Source organism: Platichthys flesus, chromosome 10, assembly GCF_949316205.1.
Source record: "Platichthys flesus chromosome 10, fPlaFle2.1, whole genome shotgun sequence".
Classification (NCBI taxonomy): Eukaryota; Metazoa; Chordata; class Actinopteri; order Pleuronectiformes; family Pleuronectidae; genus Platichthys; species Platichthys flesus.
The window spans coordinates 1,759,306-1,777,394 of record NC_084954.1 but is presented as its reverse complement, the minus strand read 5'-3'; the positions used below and the strand labels follow the sequence as shown (position 1 = coordinate 1,777,394).

Genomic DNA, 18,089 nt, shown 5'->3' with positions numbered 1-18,089 from the left:
GGGGTAATCCGTTTCTAAAGAACAAGAACCAAGTGTCACATCCAGTCACTTGAGCTCAATGAGAAACTTCAATATATGTGACTCTCTGCCTCTTAGAATGAAGCTGGTACCTGGAAGCATCAACTGGTGTAATCCATAAAGACAAATGAATATAGAGATGAATGGAAGGAAGAACATCTCACCCTGGTGATGCCATGAGGAGTCAGAGTCTGTTAGTGATAAAGGTCTGGAGCCCCGGGATCCTGCTGATGCACCAACCTGACCAATCAGGGGTCAGTCTCAGCTGTCAATCATGATGTTACACATAACTAATGTTTTTGTTTGGTTCATGGACCACCTGCTAACATGTAGAAGGCTGGATTTATGACCTATACTGCAGCCATCCACCAGGGGGCAATCCAGACAGTTTGGCTTAACTTTTGCGTTATTTGGTGGATTGCTTTGAAATTCAAGTTACCTGTTATCCCATAACTTCTTGAAACCTTAGCCTGGTACTTTGGTTTTTGACTGAACCCCTAGCGCTCAGGTTGTAGCTACAGGGATGATTCTGTCTGCTGGTTGGTTGGTTGGTCAGATCGGAGTCAGTCGGTCATTTCCTTTCTCTTCTTCATGGAAACGCTCCAAGATAAAGCCAAAAAGTCCATTCTCATGAAAATGCTAACTGTGTATTGAACAAACACTCCTAAGTGACGGTTCCTGTGTGTGGCAGAGAGCAGCCAGCTTTCTGTCATCTCCAACTTTCTCTCCATGTAAAAGTAAAGGCTGTCAAAACGGAGCAGATGTTCCAATTGGCAAACGCTGTCTTTAAGGGAAAGAAGAAGGAACCAACCAAAACAAAGGAGCGAGTGTGTTGTAGTTTATGATCCCATCATCTGTGTAATGGGACATATTGGTTTGCAGGGTCAGTATTTATTTTTGAAAAGTTAATGCATGTCCTGATGTAAAGTAAAAGTACCTTTAAGTAATTCAGTACCTTTAGAGGAGCTCTGTGAAGTGTCCGTCCATCCTGCAGTAATTCTACGCAGATAATTAACCTCATTACTTCCAGAGTTTATCTGCGCTTCACATACCTGCTTATCACCGCTGATAAGAGGCGTCGTAAAGAGATGAACATAAGACGTTTGTGTCCGTGTGCAGGCGTGTGAATGAATCATATGTACACAAGTATTTGCACATGACAAGATGTGTGTCTGCGTGTGCCTGCACCTGCTTCGCTGGGAGGAAACATCTGCTGCCGGGTGTCAGGGGCCACCTGTCGCTGCCCGACCAGTCCGCAGAACTGATCCACTGTCTGCTGGAGCTGCTGCAGGACGATCTGAATGAAGAGACACAGCTGTCTTATTAGACCCCTCCCCCCCCCCCCCCACACCAACCATTACCCCCCGTTTGTGTTGGATTCGCCACATTTGCCCAAATGAAAGCTGCTGTGTCGAATAGGAAAGCAACAGGAAATCTCCTCAGCCTGTTGGAAGTGACGGATGACAGAGGGTTTGTTGTTCTGAGATGAAACTTTCAAATCAGAGAAACATCTGTGAGTCCAAGCTGAGACAAACATGGCGGGAAAAGAACACTTCTCACGTGATAAGAATGAGATTGATACAAGAAGCGTTATTTTAGGCTTCATATTTCTAGGGCGACTTGTTCAGGGTGAATCCCACCTCTCGCCTGGTGTCAGCTGGTTAGACACCATGACCCCCCATGACCCTTGATGGATCACACATAGTAAAGGATGGAAGGATGCTGCTGAGGTAACATTGGGTCGATGGTTTTGGTTCCACAGCTTTGGTCCAGACTCAGATTACATCAACATCTGTCAAATGCATTGGCACCAAATTCTGTTAATCATGTTCCCCAGAGGATACATCTATCTTACTTGGATGATCCCCTGAATTTGTCTTGTTGAGGCTCTGGTTTGTGGTTTTGAGTAAAATATTTCAACTACTCCTAAATTACTACGATTTCAGATGTTCATGCTCTCCGCAGGATAACGTAGAAAATCCCTTTGCCTTACACCTGTCTCTGAAATAAGCGTTAATTGGTCATATTAGCATGCTAGCTCTGCCGTAGCGCTGTTCACACTTGATTTGTAAAACCTGATTTATTTTGCCTCCGTCTGAAGCTTCCATCAACACTCACTTGCTATTTATATCCTCGCTCAGGCTATAGCTGAAGGGATGGTTAAGTAGAGTTGGCACAGACTCACCTGCCGTGTTTTATGATCTCTACTCTCCATTATGTAAACTGACAACTGCACCAGCTGTTAAGATGTCACTTTGTTGTGGCTTGTTTCCTGTTTTGACAAATGACTCGACAGCAGTTTCTTGTTGATTTTTTAAGTTTGTATTACATCATATGTATAATATGAACATAGGGATTGCTTTAAACAATTAAGGTTGGGAGCATAAAAATATATAACTTTGAGTTGTTAGGTTTTTCTTCTTCAAGTCAGTTATTCGGTTTTCCATGAGAACACATGTTATAAATCCCCGGCTTCATCGTGAGCTGCTTGTTCCCATAAACACATTGATATAATTTATCAATCAACAATCGATTAAATGAGTCAGATGGGATCGAGATCCCTGCTGACTCATTTACAAACGGAGTGGGACTTGAATGGCGCTTCACCTCTGCTCTCCATTAACTCTATGGTTTTTATTTTTTTTAAATCTTGGTAATATCTGAATAGTTTAAATGTTAATATAAGATTATACCTCACACGTCTTTCTCCTGTGATTTAGATGTATAGGCTGTAGATTCATTGATTGAATCATATTCTAAAATTCATTATATAATATGAAAGTAATGGTGTGGGGGTGTGGTGGGGGGTCTGATCACATCACTGGGCTGTGTGTGGTCAGTAGAGGGCGCTGACAGCCATGTTTCCTGTGCCTGTAGGTCAGTGAGGAGCCGTGCACAGACGAGCACTAAACACATGAAACCTTTTACATCTTCTTATTGTTTATTCATTGGTGTCTTATTCAACCTGGACATATTCTATCATTTATATAAATATCAATTATTTCAGTTTTACCTAAAATCGAGAACCTGTATAAATGTATTATTGAGACACATTTACAGTGCAACATCATTTAACTACATGAGTAAAGTATAAATATTAGTACAAGCTCCTGTTTGAGTAAACTTTAATAATAATTCCAGCTGAAGTCCTATGCCCGCCCCCTTCCTCTGATTGGCTCCGGGCTGTGAAACGCTCCACCCGGCCGGCCCCTGATTGGCCCAGGGAGCCGTCCATCAGCGGGCAGCACCCAGCTCCGGCTGTGGGCAGCAGAGACGCGCCGCGGCTCCACTTCTCTTTAGTGCGTCGAGCGGCCAAGTGGAGCTGACGCGTCTGGTTGTGGAGCGTCCGTGGACTCGAACAGTAGCAGCGGTGCGCTTTCCCTCCTCCAGAGCCGCACGCATCCCGGGGAGCAGCCGCGCTGTGCACGCCTCGGACACCGGGGCGCGGAGGATACTGCTTCTCCCTCCTCTTCTTCATCTTCTCCCTCTTCTTCATGAGCATTTTGACTGATTGAGATAGACATTTTCTGCATTTCCCTCATGGTCACCAACACCGAGCAGCCGGAGACATGTGGAATAATCTGGGGAAAGTGCAGCGCGTCTCTCTAGTGTGTCTCCTCCTGACGCTGTGGGCCGAGGTGAGAAGTTTATTTGACTGGGTTTGATGCTGCTCTCACTGGGAATTGTGTGCGTGTGTGCGTGTTTTTGTGTGAATTAGGGTTAAATTCCAGCTTTAATTGAATCGTCTGCTCTGTGGTTAGAATCATGTGATCTCGGATTTACCACATTTACGCGCGTCCTTTGGGAAATAAAACCAATTTACAGTCCAATAAAAAAGCTCTTCTGTGAAGTGAGCTGGACATGTGAGTGAAGATCCTCTAATCGATTGGAGGTTTTTGTGATTGTAGAAATAACGGGTATGATTTGGTGCAATATCTGTTGTTTCATCACCAAAGATTCTCGTCCAATGTTCGTGCGTAAATTACTGTTTTTGCGATTATTGCGCAAAATAACTGTGTGGAATAGTTTCACGTTGCTTCACCTGCTGAAGAAACAAGTCACAGAATGTAAAGATGATAATTATATGAAACTGATTGTGAACTCTAAAGCTCTTTCTACACGTGAGGTGTTTTCCTGCAGCTTGATTTGCAGACTGAGCTGAATTAGAGTAACTGTGGTGTTATCCAGTTCTGAAGCTCAGCTGTGCCAACATGTACCACCGCGGTGGAGCTGCGGAGCCACTTCACTGTCTCTGCCCTGAAACCTGCTCACGTCCCGCTTGTTTCAGGGCAAAACGCCTCATTTTACAGCAGTTTCGTGCATGAATATCTGTTTTCCTGTCGTGCGTATATGTCAACTTGACCCTTGAGCGTGTACATGTCCTCAGTGTGAGCCTCCTCAGCCCATCCTCACTCTCATGTCCTCCCCAGGTGTCCCAGTCCACCGGTTACTTCGAGCTGCAGTTGATCTCGGTGGATAACCCCAGAGGTCAGCTCCAGAACGGCGACTGCTGCGACGCGGAGCAGAGCGCGGCCGACGGCCACTGCGGCGCGGACGAGTGCGACACCTACTTCCGAGTGTGTTTAAAGGAATATCAAAGTGAGGTCACGACCAACGGGCCGTGCACCTACGGCTCGGAAACTACTAAGGTTCTCGGTGGGAATACTTTTCAGTTCAAGGGCGGCCAGAAGGGCGCACAGGGCCGGAGCAACGACGCGGGGAAGGTCGCCATTCCATTCCAGTTTGCGTGGCCGGTAAGTGGATCGTTGTGTCCCTTTGCAATGTGAGAAAGTGTCTTGGGTTATTGATTTAGAAAGTTGGTTTTTACGCAATTTAAGCGTAAAAGTTACCACACATTCACCTGGATGCAGCAGAACTCAGGATCCCGTGCCATGTGTGCAATATGTGAGGATGCTTGGAGCTTATCGTTCCATCACAAGATATGACATGCTTTCATGTAACTTGCCCCCTTTTCTTACATCCACCGCACAAACTGTCATTTGGCACAACTTGGCGCATGGATCTCCAACAAGCTTTCCGTGGCTCTCTAGAGTCTCTCTGAGGATCTCACTGTTTCCTCCGCCTGTCCACTCACCCACCCTGGACGTCTTTACATCCTCAAACATCTCCCGCATTCCGTTCCTCGCCATAGCCCCGAGTGTGCGTGACGCAGGGCCATTACGCACGGCGGTGGAGCGGTTGTGTCTGGGTTTGATGAGTTACTGAACGCGCTGCAGACTGTGCAGAGGAGAGAGGAGGGGCCTCTGGGCCAGTGTTGGAAGGGGGGGGGGGTTTCAAGCAAGTGTTGATGAAGAGGAGGCAGCTAACTTATTACCTGATCTGAGCCAATCACCAGCTGCTGCAGCCAGCGTGGGAAACAGGAGCAGCTTTATGAACACTGCTGTTACACCCAGAGATATGTATCCTTAATGGACAGAGTGACGTCATGTAGAGGGAACATCACAGGTTTGATTCCCACATCAGCTGAGTGACCTGTCATAATGAGAGTCTTTGTGATTGTAAAGAATCCAGAGTCTTTTAACCATATGGTCTAGAGAGAAGTGATTTATGACTCTTTCGATCATTTACTTAAGTCAGTTACACTGTACAAGTTATTTTGGTTGTAAAAGTCACATTTTCTATTCAAAGCAAGAGTTTAATGCTTTCACACTAAAACCAATTCATATGTGCATTGCAGCAACTTGCCTCAGGTTTTTTATTTTCAGAAGCTTTATTATTTCTTAAGAAATCTTGAGTAACTCGATCTGTAGCGGAGACGGTTGAAAGTTTTTTCTTTGCTTCATGATTCATTGAATATTTTCATTAAGATTGTTCATGGTCATTAAGCTTAACACAAGCTGGCTCCTAGTTTCCGCACACAAGCAACAGCATGTTCCTGCTTTTAGATGAACAATCTGAAGATAAGCCTGAAACATGAGGCTTCAAGTCTGATGAAATGATAGAAATCATTCACTCAATCAACTATTAAATCTCATTCCCATCATATTTGCCTCGAGCGAGCAGAGACGCGTGGGCGTGTTCATGTCAGAACATACACATCGGACATATCGGCTGCTCGGTGAGCGCGCCTAGCTGCGTGACCTCCCCATTCATCAATCCCCATGGTCAGCTGTCAGCAGAGGGGAAGATGGAAGTAGTAAGTTGGGGCCCTGCGGGCGGATACGATTACCACTAAGTTGTGTGTGTGACACAGGCGCTGGGTATCGGTGTCACCAACTACTCAAACAAGTGAAGAGCCCCGGTCAATCTGGGCCGGGGGATGCCTTTACCTCGCCGCCTCTCAGGTTCACGCTCTGTCCGTTATTGGGTCATTGTCTCACTCGGCGTGTGTGGGGTCAGTATTTTCCACTATCTGCCCTGGAGGGGGTGGAGGAGTGTGTGTGTGTCTGTGTGTGTCTATGTGTGTGTGTGTGACGGACATCTATGAAGGAGGATATCAGCTCTCAGCTTCTTCTGAGGCGGTTAAAATTGAAGCAGTTGAAGGATTTTAGAAAATGTCACTATTGTGTGCTTTTTGGCTTAACGATGAAGGCAAAGGAATTTAATTCATAACGTACCTTTCATACCTTAAGTATATTTAATTATTCAACTTATCATACTAAGATTTTTCTATGTTACAACATCCATTGCATATCGTTTCATCCAGAGTCGACCACTCCTCTGTCGCCTTAAAAAAACCGCTCCGTACGTCAGAGAAAGCATCTTGAAACTGTGGCGTATCTTCTGCTCCCAGTAGGGGGCACTAAACCCCCAAATCCCTGACCTAACCTCAAATAATCAGCTGATTGTTTCGGCACAATTTACAATCATAAAGAAAGCAATGACAGAATAGTCTTTGTGTGAAGGAGGACTTTCCTTTTAGCGCTAAGTTTTGTGTTTTTCTTTTGCACATTAGTTGCTGTTAATCGGCGGAAATGACTCCCTCAAAGCCATTGTGTTGTTTTCAACAGTGAGTGAATGAGTGAGTGAGTGTTCTCTCTTTTTCCTCCCATTTATACAGCCATGAAAAATGCTGCTAAAATAACAGAAGAAAGTTCTCATGTCAAGGTCGACTTACTCTCTTTAACTGCAACTCATGGCTTTCCTCTGCGAGTACGATTTCCTTATTGTCTTCATCATCATGTCCAACAGATTTACTCCTTTAAACCAGCTTGGTCTGATTATTTGATAAATGCTGGTTTGAGACAGATGATGACAGACGTCTCACTCGCTTCCTGACTCAGACGCCTCAATCCGCCGCCTTCCTCCCGCCACACATTGTAGTTCACAGTGTGTCGGCCGAGCTGCGGCACTAACAGAATGTGTTTTGTATGTGGCCTGTAGCCTCTGGTGCTGCTATAGTGGACGGCTTCAGTATCTGGCCCCAGTATCTGGGCCACTGGTCCTGACACGAATTAACGGCTGAAAAAAATAAAATAAAAGAAGAAGGTCATTGTTCTGCCCTCTCTTTTACTGATCATTCCCCCTCCGGCTGTTTGGGTCTTCACTGACATCTTTTCATGAAAGAGAATGGGGGGGAGGATTGACCGATGGAGCGAGGGATGGAGAAGACAGGAAAATGGGGAGGAAGCCCCCCCCCCCCAAACAAAACTCAGCTTCCTTGTGAGTTTCAGTCACGAGGAAAGTGTATTTTTAGGACGCATTCTTTTTTTTTTACACAAAACAAGCATTTACTTCTTCTCCTCCTCCTCCTCAGCCAAACTCTCTCCTGTGTCTTCATCCCTCTCTCCTTCTCCGCCTCTCCTTATGGGGTATTTTTAGAGCTGCTGTCCTCCCCTCACCCCTCTGTGAGCAAATCAAGGATCAGGGGTCCTTCAGTTTCATAGCTTGTTCTTTTTTTTTTTCGGGTCGGCCCCCGCTCTCTCCAGATTTCCCTCGTCGGCCTGGCAGAGCTGAGAGGACAGAGGTGGAACAGCTGTTGTTCAGAGACCTCCGCGGCCTCCTGCTCAGAGAATAAATGTTTTAGTCAAACAGCATTAGGAAGAGTGGGTAGGATCAGTTCCCTCGGAGGAGTATCGGAGAGCAATCGCAAAGTGCAACCTGGTCTCCGTGCTCGGTGGTTTCCTCCTCTGCAGCTCGTTCCGCTCATTTGCCGAGTGCGTCTCTGGCTCGATCAACCGCCTGCTCTTCATCAGGAGCTCCTCTCAGCTCGCCGATGCTTTCATGGTTGATTAGTTTGAGGAAGAGGAGCTAGAGACGTGACGTCCACGTGGACGAAGAGATGAGTGTACAGATCAGAAAGATTAAACCTCCTTGTGGAAGTAAATCTAGAAAACAATGTGGACATTTGACTCAATGCTGAGAATGACCTGAAAGTAAACTTAATTAAAGTACAGATACATTTAAAAGTTCTTTGTTCTGTCACATAGCTGCCTCTCGTTCAACAGCTGGAAGGAAAGATCAGTCGGTATAATTGGTTATTTATCAGTGTTGCATAACTCTCTCTGTAAGAAGAACTGTTTAGAAAAGAAGAGCAACGAGACCGACTTCATTTCACTTCTTTTTCCTCATCGGACATTTCTTAACGCTGGAGCATCAAACCTCGTCAGAGGAATAATCTGAAACATGTTCTTCTTTGGAAAATGACACATTCAGACTTGCAGTATGCAGCTCGCTCCCCCTCAGCTTCTCCTCTCTGTAATAAACCTGGAAGCCTGCAGCTCCACCGCAGCAGGGCTCTGTTACATGATGTTGTGCCGAGCTCTCCGCTCAGTTAACTGTGGTCAGGATGGGTCCGCTCGTCTTTCCCACGCTGCCACTGCTTCCATGTCAGCTGACCCGGTTCCGGTCCGAGGCGTGTAACTGTGTGATTAGCTGCTCCGCCCGACCGGCTGATCGATTCTCGATGCTGCTGCTTTTATGTAAACAGCTTCACACATGTAGTTACATAAAACTGACTCACACCCCGTGTCGGGTCCTCTTGAAGGTAAATCAAGTGTTCACCTCGTGGTCTGGGGTGGATGTTGAGCTACAGGGAACAAAAACACACACAATAAACACGTGTGTGCGTGTGGAAGAAAATCTGCATGTAGGCGGTATGTTCATAATCTGTTTGCAATTGATTGTGTAGATTTGTAAATTATTTGTAAAACCGTCAAAGTCGCATGATGAAGGAGTGAATTCAGCTTCAACCCAGCATTTAAGAGAGAAATATTCTAGTTGCAGATTCTCTGTTGTGAATATTTCCTGTTTCATTCTAGTCACATGTGAGATTCAAATGAATATGAACCATAGAGAGTGTGGATTATTGTTTTCAAATAGCATTTTAACAATCGGGAAAATCCATGGACTGGGAAAACCATTGTCAGTTGCAGCCCCGTCATCATCTCGCCTGTTCACAGCTGATGGAACATATCAGGATTTAAACACAGGGTAGTGGTTCGATTCCGAGGCACCCACGAGCAAATCGCTGAACCCTCACCTGCTGATGAAGGAGTGAGCGAATGAAAGTGATGCCAGTCAATGCAGTGGGTGCATTCTTCACAGGTCTACCCCTCCAAACCGAAATTAGACCCACTGGTCAAGGGGAGGATTTCCAGCTCGTCCCGCTCTTACGTTGCATCGTTAGCGTCGTCCCTGACGGGCCATGAATCCTGGGTAGCTCAGGAATGGAAGGACACACTTTAAGTGGCCATTGAAAACTGGACAGGCCCTAAATTCACATACAGCTTCTGTCCTGCTTGTGTGGAAAAACGTTATGTGTGAGAGCTGGAGTCGGTTTAGTGTTTATCGTGTGTGTCCGACAGCTGCAGGCGTGTGTTCGACGAGTCAGTGAAATGTGTTACGAGCAGTGAGATGAGCAGCGGTGATTAAAGCTTGTTATTACCCACTCAGACAGGCGCTCACAGCTTTAATGGAGCTGGACCTCGAGAGGCAGAGAGAGAGAGAAGAGGGGGAGGCTGCATGTTGTCGATGACCAACCCCTTCATTGTTCCTCCCTGTTTGTTTATCTCCTAATATCTCATCGATCTCGTGTTCATCTGCTCCACTCTTCCTCTCTGAGAACCGACCGGGCTGATAAACCCTGTAGCTACATATTTGGTGCGTTAGGAATCCTCTGGCTCCTGTGGTCCGGCCTGGTTAGCTTGTTTTGCTAGCTTTGAGGGTGTGATCACACCTACAGTTTGCTTTCTTTGGTCTGAAACAGTGAGATCGTTGTGTTTTGTATTTTTGAATTCAGCTCGTTCGGGCTCCCACTGCGACGCAGCTTATGATCCGAAGTTTCAGCACATGGAGTTTTTATTCCCCAATCATACGTTTTAAGAAAAAGTAACACTCAACCGGTCGGAAGTTAGTTTTTATCTGCTTAAAGGGGATTTTTTGCAGTGCACAGAATTCCTGGTATTTTTTCTTCTCTTTCCCGAAACGACTGTCGTTCTCGTTGAGGACGAATAAACCGAACTGAAGATGTAAGAGCTCCAGAGTTCAAGTGAACCGCTGCAAACCCGCCCGGCATGAACGCACACACCCTGACTCATCATTCAGCTCGAATCGGGTGGAAATCCTCCCGGACAAGCATCACTACAACGTTCTCCATTGTCTGCATGTTGCTGCAGCGGGGAAGCGGCCTGATGTAAGCGTCCTCTCCAGAGCGGTGAAGGTTCGGCAGCGTTCCTCAACACATCTGGGGCCTGGATTCTGACCCAGAACCTTCCACTTCACGTGGAAACCCATCAAACAAACCTCTGAATCCAGAACATGTCAAACTAGAGCGCAGACCTCCACCAAGCCAGGTCCACTCAGCTTCAGTGTAACCCTCATTTAAAGTGTCATCTGGTTAAAACTTGTGTTTCAGTGCTCTCTTATTATTGTCCTCATCTGTTACTCTGACAACTCTACCATCATAACTTATAGAAGTTGTGTCCTGAGGGTTTAAAACACCAACTAGAATCATGCTTTGACTGGAAGAATCGTCCTGATGCCTCAGATCCACAATCAGCTTCACTTCTCTCCACTCGAGGTCCACGAACATGCTGGTTCTGGAGCTTTTAACAGTTTTACAAGGTCTTCATCAGCAGAAGTTGTCATGGGATGTGTCTGTTTTCTATTATTCTGAATTTCTGATGGTGAAAGTCATTAATTAACCACATCTTATGGATTTTTCTCCAACCTACGTATTGTTGACTTCATCTTTTCAAAAGAGCTCTGTCACCACTTGAAACGACTCCATGACTCGACGTTAGAACTGGATCTGGAGCTCGTGTTGCACATAACCAGTTGTTTTATGTCTGTTGTTGTGGGACGCCGGCCCGTTCAGTTGTTGTGTCTGTGCTCAGGTGGGTCAGTGGTGCCGCTGGTCTTATTTTTCCCATGGCGTGAATATCACTTTCCCAGTGGCCCTGTGGAAACGAGGGCTGCTGCCTTAATCCCTTTGTCACCGCACCTTTCAACGGGAACAATGACTCTGTGCTTCTGCTTTTGTGGCCGAGATATTGAGTTCTGAAGACAAGTGGAGGGAGGGGAAAACCTGAAGAGCCTGAGATGGAGAGGGGGGGGGGGGCAGTTTTGGGCAAAATGTCAGGAATGGATTTGAGAGTGTTTACATAAGGCCGGTCAGGAGGGCAGCATGCTGGATTTGGTTTGCATGTGTCCACACAGCTCTGGATCTATGGCTGCATCCAGGAGGAGAACAGAACCACTTCAGGAGAGTTTGTTTTCCTCGTCCTCTTGCGTCTGCTGCGAGTCTCCAGACAACGAGACGTTGTCCCTGGTTCAAGTCCACGATCTGGTGGTCGGAACAGCCTCCACGCTCCGGTTGGACTGTTTACTCAAATGATCTAATTTTATGGGATCGTAAACCAAAAATGTTGGAGCAGTCCCAGTGGGTCACTAACAAACTGTCATTAGCTGTTTTCAGGAGATGAGGGGTTTCTGCTTGTGCTTGCTGGTTTGTCAGCAGGATTTAGCAAAATCCCACTGAACAGATTTCCACAGTACTCGGTGGAAGATGGAAGATGAGCCAAGAAAGAACTAATTAAATTGTTGCACAGATCCGGACAAACATTAAAGGATTTGAATTTGGTGCAGCTTGACTGGATGTGACCGTTAGGTCCGTGCGGAGGAACAAGCTTTACTGAGAGACATCGGAGTTTCCTTATCGATTCATTGAGTTCCCAGAGACTGAAGTATTGTCCTTTAATAACTTGTTTTATTTCTAATGAGATTAAGACACAAGAAGCTGGAACATAACAACACTCTGCAGTTTGAATTGATCAATCATATTTTCGTTGATTCATAGGATAACATTTCTCAGGTCTGATTTCTATATTTCACATTTTCCAAAGTTTCATCGTGCTGCTGCTGGAGGGTTCGGATCCCCTCTGTGAGGAGTTGATCCTGAAATCAGCCTCCAACTGGTTGTGGAGCAGATTCTCTCAGTCGCTGTGGACTTTTACGGTCATGACCAGACTGAAACTCTCTCTCTCTCTCTCTCTCTCTCTCTCTCTCTCTCTCTGGTCTTTTCTTCCACTTCACACTGTTTATAGCCTCTTATCAAATCAGTAGCTTCTTTCCTCCATACTGTTTGACCTTTCCCTGTCTATATATCCTCATATTGATCATATACATGAACAATATATCATTATTATTTATTGACGATATCATCAGTAATATATCGAGCTCACCCCCCCGTAACGGCTCCAGCAGCTGATGTCAGGGCTCAGCTGACTCTCTTCCACTCATTCGTTTGCAAAGCTCAGACCAGTATTTGTATTTGAACTGCTTCCTCTGCCCCCCATGTTAACCACCTCCACCCCCACCCCACCTCCACCCCTGCTCCCCCTGCTCCCCCTGTCTTCATGCTGTGTTTGAATTATTCAGTGTCATCTCTGTCATTGATGCTGGTTCTGTTCTGTTCCCCTTGGGGGTCTGCTCTCCCTGTCTTAGAGTCTCCACACATCTGAGACGTCCCAGAACAGAACCATGCCACCAAATCTAACTTATGCAGACTTATGGTCCTGAATGAATTATACTATGACTGTTATCTACAGTGATAAAGATTCTCTTCTCCTTCTTCCCTTCAACTCCGACTCTTAAAGTTTGCAGATGAGCGTAATTGTGATGAGTTTAAATTCCAAAGTAAACCCCGACATCTTGACTCCTGACTTGCGGCTGTGACACATTCACATGTACAGTAGACTGCCTGTGTGGTGGATTGAGTTTAATAGCGACAGAGGATGTTGAGTCACTGCAGACGATTTGAGGAGCAGTTCATAAAGATCTGACCCCGATGCTCAGATGACTCACCGAGCTCATCGGGACTCATCTGATGTCTTTTGCACTTTCATTTGACGAAGAACCAGCAAGAATCATGAAGACGAGTCCATTGTGCAACAGACACAGCATTCAGGGGCCTGACCGTTTGATTTGAGGTGGAATCTCCGTCCCGTCCCGTCTGTACAGAACGCACACGCCTCTGATCTTCTCTGAAAGACTAATTCACAGAAAACCTCTGCATCGCTGGAGGAGTCGGCGTAACCCAGAGCGGCAGAAATAGATTTTCACGCGCTTGGTGTGGGAAAAGTGAACTGGGTCATATCACCATTCTGCAGCTCAGGATAAAGACCTGATTAGATTAGCTTTGATTAGATTTGCTGTCTGCACGAGGCCTCCTTAGAGAGAAGAGGAGGTGGTGCAGGAGGAGGAGGAGGGCTTGTTCCGTTAATAAAGTGCTAAATTAACCATCCCGGCTCCTCGACGCCGCGGGCCACATGTTTTATTCATGTCAATACGCTAACAGGTGTGACGTGACAGGTGTTGCTGCTGCGGGTTTTTTCTTCTTCTTCTTCATCACGGCTTCGGAAAAGTTGTTAATTGGGTCTTTCTTCTTTTTTCTCTCTCTCTCTCTCATTAACAATTCCCTGCTGCTGTGAATTTTCAATTAGGACGAGAACATTCATCTCGATTTCACTTCCACTTCCCATTTAAAAGTCATGAGATTAAAGCGTTGGTGTGTCAGGTATTCTGGTATTTTATCTCTTTATCTTTTTACACTGAATATGCTCAGTCAGCCGTGGTTTAAACAATGGAACCTATTCTGGCTGATTCTTGTTTCTTCAGTTTCACAAATAAAACAAATGAAATGAAAACAAATCAAGTTTGGTTTCCTGCTGTAGCAAGACGACTAAAATGGTTCCAGCTTCTTTAATCAGTGTTTCTGCTTTTCTTACTCTGTTGATTAGAATTTTCGTCCAGAGCTGAGAACTTGTGAAAACTACTTTATTGGAGATAGTTATCATCTTATTAACCAGTAATTAAAAATCAAATATGCCTCTAAACAGAATCAGAATAACAGCTCCACTCTGGAACCCATGTTTTTATCGCCTGGTTCGTATGAGGAAGGTTTTTGGCAGCAGAGACTAAAGTGTGATCAGGAAAAGCTGATTTTGTGTTTGTCAGTGTTCCTGAATTGATTAGTACTGTTTGTACTTGATGTTAATTTATATTTGTGCCATTGGAACAGTTTGATTTGTATATCATCGTATCCTCTTGACCTCAGTTGTGGTTTAGTGTCCGGAGCTTCTCCAAATAACAAGACGCCCAAAGTCAAAAGTCTTGACTTTAAAGTTGAAGTGACTTTCGAATGATCGTAGCAGCAGCAGAATAAATCTGATAATCCTGGATGAAGCAGTGAATTCACAGAGCAGCGTGTTCTCTGCAGAGCTGCGTGGAGCCGGCGGCTGTTCCTGTCACCGGGAAGCAGTAATTTATTCATTGAACAGGTGAAGGCGCCGAGGAGCTGGTTTCTCCTCCACTAATGAAAACTCAAATCCCTCTGACTCCTGTAAATTGGTTAGGAGGTGTCAAGTGTCTCCCAACACACATACGACCGACTCGTATGGCGGTCGCACTGCAGACAGCGGGGATGTGACACTTTGCTCCCATCCTTCAAGGACACACACACTCAAACACATGTAACACACAGCGCACACTCCTGTCAGGCTCCCCCGGGGCCCGGTCTCCTTTGGAGCCGGTGGCTGTGACATTTAAAATTGATTACAAAGGGGAAGATTGATTATGATCATGTCCATTTCTTTTCACTCATCTCAGAGTTATGGCTCCTCGCTGGGCTCGTAAATCACAGCTGGAGTCGCGTGTGGATTCTCTGTGTCTCATCACGCAGTTTGAAAAACGTGTCTATATGTGGATAAATATGAAATATGAAAGTGACGAATGTTTGAAACTCACTGAGCAGCTCTTTGAAAACTAAAACGATTGTAGCTCCTCTGTGGAAAGAATCGTAAAATTGTCCACTGGTCACGTGATGGTTGTATTAAACAGGAAGTAGATTCTCGACTCAGTTGGTTGCTAGTTTATAAAAAATACAACCATCGATATTTAATTCTTAATAATGTGGAAGTAAACATTTATTGTTACTTCCCCGATACTAAAAACATTTTTGGGTGAAACGTGTAGTGTGTAACTATACAAATATTTAAACGCTGGAATAAACGGTAACGTGGCGTTTCCAGGAATTTTAACATTATCTTAAATCATGACGAAAAATTCCCTAATATCTGTCCTATGAGACAAAGGTCTTAAACTTCATTCATAATGGTCTTAAAAAGATTAAACTGGTTGACAAAGCAGAACTGGTCTCACTGACTGGTCCTGTTTTCTGTGGGAACCAGAGCTGCCTGATTTCACTGAACACCTCCAGACCTGCTTGTTGTGAATGCACATGAATCAACCTCCTACTTGTAGCAACACAGCCTTTTCTCTGTCCTTCACATTTTCTGTCTTTTGCACACTGGGAACTACCCCCCCCCCCCCCCCCCAGATTTAAAGCACCATAAAATTACCTTTAAAGTCCCATAAAGCACTTCAGCTCTCTACCTTTTTGTTTCATGTTTCTGTCGTGTCTCTGCCTCTAATCTCTGCCTGCACCACCGTGTCACCTCCCCTGTAATCTTCCCTGCAGCCCTCGGTCGCTCTGAGTCAGGCCCGGGTCATGGGAACTCACAGCTGCTCGTCCGGCCCCATGCAGGCGACGGACAGCGAGCGCCATCGTGGTTTGTTTGCTGATGCGCGTGAAAAGTAAAAAAACAAAAAAAACAGCCCTGCACCTGAAACAATCCAGAGTTTGAGTCTGTTGTTGTGGGAAGTCGGAGCCATCGGCTGGGGAAAGTAGGGCACAGTGTGCAGGCCGGCTGCGCTGCTACACAATCACACAACGCTGAATCACAGCAGACAAAATGCTACACAAAGGAGGTCGACTTCTCTGAGCTTGTGCATCGTGAATAATGGCGTCAACCAGAGACTGTACACAAACGAGTTTAACCTCAGAGACACTGACAGAATGGGTCCTGGAGCGGTCATCGTCTCCCTCGTCCCCCTCGTCCCCCCGTCTCCCTCGTCCCCCTCGTCCCCCTCCTGTCCCTCGTCTCCCTCGTCTCCCTCGTCTCCCTCCTGTCCCTCGTCTCCCTCGTCTCCCTCGTCTCCCTCGTCTCCCTCGTCTCCCTCGTCCCCCCCGTCTCCCTCGTCCCCCTCATCCCCCTCGTCTCCCTCGTCCCCCCCGTCTCCCTCGTCCCCCTCGTCTCCCTCCTGTCCCTCGTCCCCCTCGTCTCCCTCGTCTCCCTCGTCCCCCCCGTCTCCCTCGTCCCCCCCGTCTCCCTCGTCCCCCTCGTCTCCCTCGTCCCCCTCGTCCCCCTCGTCTCCCTCGTCCTCCTCGTCTCCCTCGTCTCCCCCGTCCCCCCGGTCCCCCTCGCCCCCCCGTCTCCCTTGTCTCCCCCTTCCCCCCGGTCCCCCTCGTCTCCCTCGTCCCCCTCGTCTCCCTCGTCTCCCTCGTCTCCCTCCTGTCCCTCGTCTCCCTCGTCTCCCTCGTCCTCCTCGTCTCCCTCGTCTCCCCCGTCCCCCCGGTCCCCCTCGCCCCCCCGTCTCCCTTGTCTCCCCCTTCCCCCCGGTCCCCCTCGTCCCCCTCATCTCCCTCGTCTCCCTCGTCTCCCTCGTCCCCCTCGTCTCCCTCGTCCCCCTCGTCTCCCTCGTCTCCCTCGTGAGGCAGTGCAATCTCTTCTTCTTTAAACATGTGACGAGAAGGTCAAGATCTTCATCACTGCATGAGCCTGAAGAATGAGCTGCTGTGTTTCACATCACTGGGTTTTGTTTATTCGTCTCGCCCCTGGTGTGCAGAGACCTTAACAAGTGGGGTAGGACGTTGATCTTAAAGGAGACACGTTGTCTTCATATTCAGGTGGATGATCTCAATTAGTGTTGTAACTGTAAAAGGTTTTAATGTTAACTGCTGAATCTCCTCTTTTCAGCCTCTGGCTCAAACACTTATTTTCAGTTGTGACCTAGAGGAGCTCAGAATCTGCTCAGACACAAACAAACAGTTTAAAACAAGGGTTTAATACTGGAGCTCATTAAAGTATAATTTCATCGTTGATTAGCTGAGTGATTTAAAAAGTGTCCTCGTTAGATCCCTGAGGAGAAGGGAATCTATACATTACCACAAAAAGGGGGCGTCGCCCTCCCCGAGCAGCCGAGGAGACGTTCGTCCTCTGGAATGGACGGCGTGTCAGAGAAAAGGTGACAGAGGGAATCAGACAAAGAGAAGCCGGGTGTCATCTGAATCTCAGTGAACTGATCATCACAGTGCCCGCGGTGCAGGGAAGCTAATGAGCCACAGCAGTGTGGGAACCCGGCTGGTTTTCCCACCGTTATAACCATTCTATGCCAAATATGAGTGACGGTGACTCATATCTGAGTTTCTGTGTAAACCGTGTCCATGTCTTGAAGTGAGCATATCTGAGTGTGTGTGTGTGTGTGTGTGTGTGTGTGTGTGTGTGTGTGTGTGTGTGTTTCTGTATTGGTGTGCACTCTGATAACCTCTGCCCTCTCCCTCTCTCCTTCACAGCGAGCGTACACTGTGATCGTGGAGGCGTGGGACAGGGACAACGGAACACACAGCAATGGTAAGACTCCACCCTCAGACCCTGGAGAAACACAGGGTCATGGAAAATACCAATCCTCTCTCCTCTCTCAGACAGTTTGTCTCAGAACTCTATTCTCTTCTCTTTTCTTCTCCCGACTCTGTTCTTCGTTTTCCCTGT

The 18,089-nt window shown here is 46.7% G+C and overlaps 1 protein-coding gene across 2 annotated transcripts in view; it reads left to right on the top strand.

The window, feature by feature from the left end:
- Positions 1-3,326: 3,326 nt before the first annotated feature.
- LOC133962000 (protein jagged-2-like) overlaps positions 3,327-18,089 on the top strand; it is a 42,764-nt gene continuing 28,001 nt past the window's right edge. For both annotated transcript variants that reach the window (XM_062397428.1, XM_062397427.1), the window contains exons 1-3: positions 3,327-3,656; positions 4,449-4,772; positions 17,894-17,951. In XM_062397428.1, coding sequence (XP_062253412.1) covers positions 3,588-3,656; positions 4,449-4,772; positions 17,894-17,951 — 451 coding nt within the window. In that variant the 5' untranslated portion in view covers positions 3,327-3,587. The remainder of the gene's footprint in view (positions 3,657-4,448; positions 4,773-17,893; positions 17,952-18,089) is intronic.